Source organism: Vigna umbellata, chromosome 1 (assembly GCF_029865625.1).
Source record: "Vigna umbellata cultivar VRB3 chromosome 1, Vumbellata_1.0, whole genome shotgun sequence".
Lineage (NCBI taxonomy): Eukaryota > Viridiplantae > Streptophyta > Magnoliopsida > Fabales > Fabaceae > Vigna > Vigna umbellata.
Genome location: NC_142165.1, coordinates 90,003,045 through 90,009,342, shown reverse-complemented (window position 1 = coordinate 90,009,342; position 6,298 = coordinate 90,003,045). Strand labels below are relative to the sequence as shown.

The following is a 6,298-nucleotide window of genomic DNA, read 5'->3' as shown; positions in this document are numbered from 1 at the left end:
TTTTAAGTGTGAGTCTCCATACAATTTGTAACAACTTTTTTCATTATAATACAACGTGACATATTTTTTTGAAATAAAAGACTTTCAAAACTGAAGACTTTTAGTATAATAAATCTGATTTTACCACTAAAGTTAAATTACTTGAAAAGAGACAGTACACCTTTAACACTAATGAATTCTGAATATACTAATTTAAATAATAAAATACTTTAACTTAAAACATTATTCTATTTATATAGTTAGTTTACTCATTTTCATAAGACCGTACTTCCCATTAAATTTGTAAGAAGAAACTTAAAGAACGTTATGAACATGAACACATGTATCCACTCTCTTATACATGTTATATGCTTATATTTGTACAAACATATTTGTGAATATATTGTGATTTTATATGTGTATGCTGAAGTTTTAGAAATGAAAAACCACAAACACATGGTTTCAGCGGTTTAAACTTTAAAGTATGATAAAACAATAAATTTTAAATCAATTATATTATTAATTAAATCGATTAAAATTCGTATGTTGAACAAATATTTTTTATGTATAAAGTACTCATACACTTGCATTGGTACCTTCTAATCTTTGTATTTTGAAGCAAGAATATTTAATTTAAAAGAAGAAAAACACACGAATATAGTATTTTAGTGTTGATTGTTTATCATGATTTTATTATTATATATACAGGTATACAGAATATTACGATTGTACAAATACACATCTGTAATTCAAAGAAACCTACTATTTATTGTGTTCGCTCCGTTTCGTGTTACAAAGCAATTTTCACTTTCGGGAAACCAAATACAAATGCAATTAATTCCATATCCAAGTGTCATGACCGGAAACCGACTCCACCAGTTTCCCTATTTTTTCCACTAGTTGAGGGGACACCTTCTTAGGCGGTCTCCGCCCCTTCTCCGGTTGCAAATCGAATCCCAAACCCAAAGCATCCGAAACCTCTTCGGAGCTCCACCCGGATTTCCTCAACGAGTCCGAAAACCTTTCCGCCTTCGAAACCAGCTCATCCATTACCCCTTCATTATCGATCAAAACCGAACCCAAATCCGAACCGGACCCGGAAACCATTTCCGATATATCCGATTCGCTCCACCCTCCTTCCCTCAGCACGGATCCCATGAGCCCCACGTACCCCTCCAGCCACTCCGGCGAGGCTCTCCGGCGGCGGTCGACGGCGGCATCGAGACTGCGGCGGGAGAAAGTGGGCATGGGGCATTTGGAGGCGGAGTGTTTCTCTGCAACGGATCTCTGCTTTTTGAGAACCGGGTCGGAGTGTGAGTCAGAGCGAGCGAACTCGGCGTGGCCCGAGTTGCGAAGGTGGGTTATGACTTTCTCGGAGAGAGCGGAGAATGAGAGAAGACCGTTACGAACAGTTGGGGCGGAAACGGAAGCGGCTCGAGCCGAGAGGCGTCTGAGACCGGCTAGGTGAGCCGGGTTGGGACCGGTGGGTCTGCGGTCGACGTCGACCATTGTTGTTTGCTGCGATTTGGGTTGGGTTTTGGAGTTATATAAATAGAAAAGGATTAAGTCTGAGAGCGTGGTTGTGGTTGTAGTTGCAGAGACTCCCTTTCTGCGGAGTTTCGCGACTTTGGTGTGAAGCTAAAATGATTGATTATTTATAGCATCAGAAAACGGGGCCCACTTTCAATTTTCGGTTTCCTATTTTTCTTCATTTTCCACTTCACTTCTTTTGCAAAAGCTACCAAGCGGTGCAATTAACACATGCTTTGATTAATTAATTGGTTAAGCTTTTTGACAGGTTTAATTTAAATTGATTAGATGTTAATTTTTAGTTCTGGGAGAAGGTGTTTATGGCCCATAAGCAATCATGCATTTGTTTGGCAGGGGAAATAAAAGCTAAGCAGGCAATCATAATGGCACATTGTGATCCAAGATTAGCCAGAAAATCACTTTTTTATTAATGTCTCCTCTCTGAATCTTTATTTGTTTCTTCATGTATCCCAAGAAACATGCATGAATGGTAAATATCCTTCTAATCATTACTCATCAACAATTGACTTAAAGACCCTATGTCTCTGAAATAGAAGGCATGGTTAATTCCATCATTAATTGCCTCTTCAAGTACCACTATCCTTATGATGAAATGACCACAAATTTTGATGGTGTTAAAATCCATGTTCTACTTATAATTTCCTCCAACACTGTTAAACTATATTGGAGTCAAATATATGTACTTCAAATAACCTAAATTACTAATCCAATCGGCCCATTTGGTTTAGCTAAATTTAGAAAAAAATTGTATGCTAGCTGTCTCTTCCTTCCCCTCTCTCCATTTTAAACTATTGTCTCAGCTCAATTTTAAAGTACTGGTGAGAGAGGCTATCATTGTACACCACTTTTTATTGTATAATAAATATAAATATGTGTTGATTTTTTATATTTTCATCTCACTTATTAAGCTTTTCAGTGCACATCTAATTATATCTGTCCTTTTTTTTATCATTATTTCCTTTCGCTTTCTATTTCTATTATATCTATTTATTCACCCTGATTTTGAGATGTTCTGATATAATGATTTCCCTCCCAAGTAAATTTTCATAATTCATAAGTGATAAGCGATGGCACTTAGGACAGAGAGCTAAAAATGGTTGTTAGGGTGTTAGCATCCATGTGAAGAATTTGACTTTGTCAAGATATGGGGGGTTTTCACTCTGCATGGCTCATGATTCCAAGGTACTTGGTGAAGAAAATTAAGGTCTAGCTTTTGACATCTTGCTTTGTTTTCTTATCGTGTTTTCTCGAGTACAAGATTTTCATCGACTTTGTGCATATTTTAGCCAACCACTCCTACTTTCGTTGCAACGGATCCATGTGCTGCTTTTAAACAACATGTTCTATTGAATAATATCAGAAAGACCCCTCCACACTCATTACTCTTCATCCACAATTATTTCTGCATGCTTAATATTCATCTTGAAAACTAGAATTATATCTATTTGACTTTTGCCACACTAGAATGGTTGCTCATCATCTTGAAAACTAGAAGAAATATATACCAGAGTTTATTCACCATTTATCCGTGTTGATCACCTAAAGGGAAAAGGATATTTATAGATATATGTCTAGACTACAAGTTATATAATCAAGATTGACATCTCTCTCATTAATTCTCACATAAGATTAAAAAAATCTATTAATTAATGTTAATTATAATGTTAAGCTCAAACTTAAGTATTTAAGAATGATATTGTGAGATGGCTCATTCGGACCAACATGCTAGCCTGTCAAGAAATGCAAAGATGGATTTGCTCGCATAATTCGTAATAAAAAAAATCAATTTTAATTTCTAAATCAGGAATAAATCTTTTATTTTACTTCTTTATTTTATGTTTGTATCCTTTAGTCATCTCTTGCCTTCGTTTAACATTGGTTAATTACTATAGTTATTTAGTAATTTATACAATAATTTATTTTTATGTTTTTATATTCGTGAAAAGATTAATTTAACATATTTATTTAGAGTAGATGTTAATCTTATATTAACTAATTTAGTTTAAGGTTATTGTCAATTGAGTGCAATAAAGATGTTAAATATTAAAACAAAATAAAACTAATTTGAGTGTAAAATAAATATGTGAAATATTAAAACAAAAATTATAGTTACAATATTTTGTGTATAGTTGTTTTATTATATTTTGTTTTGTAAACTAGTCCACATTATATGAAGTGAACCAATAAAGCTAGTTCACAGTTTTTTTTTATACAAGACGTACTAATACAAAACAGATCAAAATGATAGACATATTCGTATATTGAGATCTCATTTTGTTTTGAGTTACTCTTATTTTATATTTTTCACTCGTATTAAAATCCTTATGTTTGTTTGGAAAATTGTTTCTCGATATTGTAAATTTTTTTAAAGTATTATATGGAAGGATATAAAGAAACGAAATTATGAATTTAAGAAAAGAAATGGGACCCACGATGATATATTCCTACTTTTCTATATATATATATATATATATATATATATATATATATATATATATATATATATATATATATATATATATATTGATTCTAATAGCCAATTATTTTAAGAAAATACCGATAATTTGATAATGTAAACTAGAAATGTTTTTGTTTTCTTGTATTCATTCCCATTGTACCACTTATCAAGCATATTTATCTTATATTTTCTATTCTTATTTTATTTCTTGTATCTCTCTTTTCTTTTATTTATTTGACTCACTTTTCTTCCAGCCACCAAAATCAGTGTGAGAAAGAAAAAGGTGAGAGTAGTCGATGTTGCATGCCAAAAACTGAAATGAGCAATCGTCAAAGTTAGAATGATATGGTTTTCTCTAGACAGAAAATGAAGAAAACATGTCTGAAATGGGTAGTGGAATCTGGAAGCAGACAAGATTATTGAAACATAATTACTTAGTGTTTTGTCATAACTGGGTTACTCTGTCTTAGCCTTTGCCTTTGTACTTTCGTTCTCTTTTACTCTTCGCACTGTCAAATCCAATGCAACACTAAATCATCATCATCATCAATGTCACCACTTTCTTTTGTGTAAAGTAAAATCTACCTTCAACTTTGGCCTTGACCATGCGCAATTCAAAGCTCTAATGAGAAGGCTTTACAGTGCTGACTCAAAGTATCCACTTATGTCATACGCAATTGATTTTCATCGTCCACTGCACCCAAACAAAAACAAAAAAAAAATACTTATTTCGTGAAAAAATAAAAATAAAAAATTAGTCCACCCTTTTCACTCCAAGATTTGTGTTTGTCTAGGAAATGAAATGATGAAGTTGGTTTAATTTACTACAAGATATATAGACAAACAAAGCTATGAAATACTCATTAAACTTAAAATAAGTGTAGAATAAAGGTAATTTTCTGGTTTTGAAAATTATTCTCAAAGTTAATAAATTTAATTAATTTTCACATCTCATGTACAATTTCTCAACAATTTTCCGCATGCTATATCATGTAATAAATACTTTCATGACACTTTATGTTGCACATTTATTTTGCTTATCATGCATAAGTGCTTAATTAATAAGATTTGTTCATTATTTAGTGAATTTCACTCCCAAACTAGTGAGATTTTTGTGAATTTAAACCGGGGATAAGAGGCACGTTCATATACTGAAAGGACCAACATATAATGCAACACAGGCCCAATGGGCCCAAGTCAATATCGCATGAGGGTTACTCTCTACACCACCCCACTTTACTCTTTGCACCACCACATTTTTTTAAAATTCTAAAACTATCCTTTATATTTTAAAATATCCTACCCCCACCTATTTTCTTCAACGGATGTCAACACCCGTTGAAGAAAAAATTCTTCAACGGATGTACCACATCCGTTGAGTTTTTTTTTTTAATTTTTAGTTTTTTAATTTATTGTATTTTAAATTAATATATAAATATTATTTAATTTTTTTAAATTCTTACTTAATTATTTATAAATTAATTTTATTTAATAAAATAATTATTATTAATTTAATTTATGTATTATTATTTAAATAATAATTAAAATATTTTTTATAAATATATTAAAACGGATGTGTCGACATTCGTTGAATTTTTCTTTTTTAGTTTTTAGTTTTTTTATTTTAAATTAATATATAAATATTATTTAATTATTTTAAAATTATTACTTAATTATTTATAAATTAATTTTATTTTATTTGATAAAATAATTATTATTAATTTTAATTTATGTATTATTATTTAAATAATAATTAAAAGATGTGGCGATAGTTTTTTTTTTAGTTTTTAGTTTTTTAATTTTTTATATTTTAAATTAATATATAAATATTATTTATTTTTTTAAATTATTACTTAATTATTTACAAATTAATTTTATTTTATTTAATAAAATAATTATTATTAAATTAATTTATATATTATTATTTAAATAATGAATAAAATACTTTTTCAAAATCTATTAAACGGATGTGGTTGAAGTTTTTTTTTTAAATAAAAATAATAAACTAAAATATAAAATATGTAAACGGATGTCAATCCGGATGTTTTATAGAAGAACAAATTAGGTATGGAGTGGTGTAGGGAGCGATTGGTGATGGTGGAGGGAACAACTCTCATATCCCATTAACATGATATCTTTATGGGTGTTTCACCGTGCACCTCCAACCAAACCTTTCATCTTGCACCTCTAATTTTCTAAAATACTCTTAATAATAAGGTGATTATTTATTAAGTTTATGTTTGTTGACAATTTTTATATCAAAAATTGATTATACCCCATTTTCTACTCAGGAAACATGCACTCTTGTAC

General features: G+C 30.4%; 1 protein-coding gene across 1 annotated transcript; it reads right to left on the bottom strand.

Annotated features, from left to right (window-relative positions):
* Positions 1 to 724: 724 nt before the first annotated feature.
* On the bottom strand, positions 725 to 1,603 carry LOC148206757 (uncharacterized). Its single transcript, XM_088114689.1, has one exon. It carries the CDS (start codon positions 1,486 to 1,488, stop codon positions 814 to 816), a length of 675 nt encoding a protein of 224 aa, XP_087970815.1. The 5' UTR covers positions 1,489 to 1,603; the 3' UTR covers positions 725 to 813.
* Between the last annotated feature and the right edge of the window lie 4,695 nt (positions 1,604 to 6,298).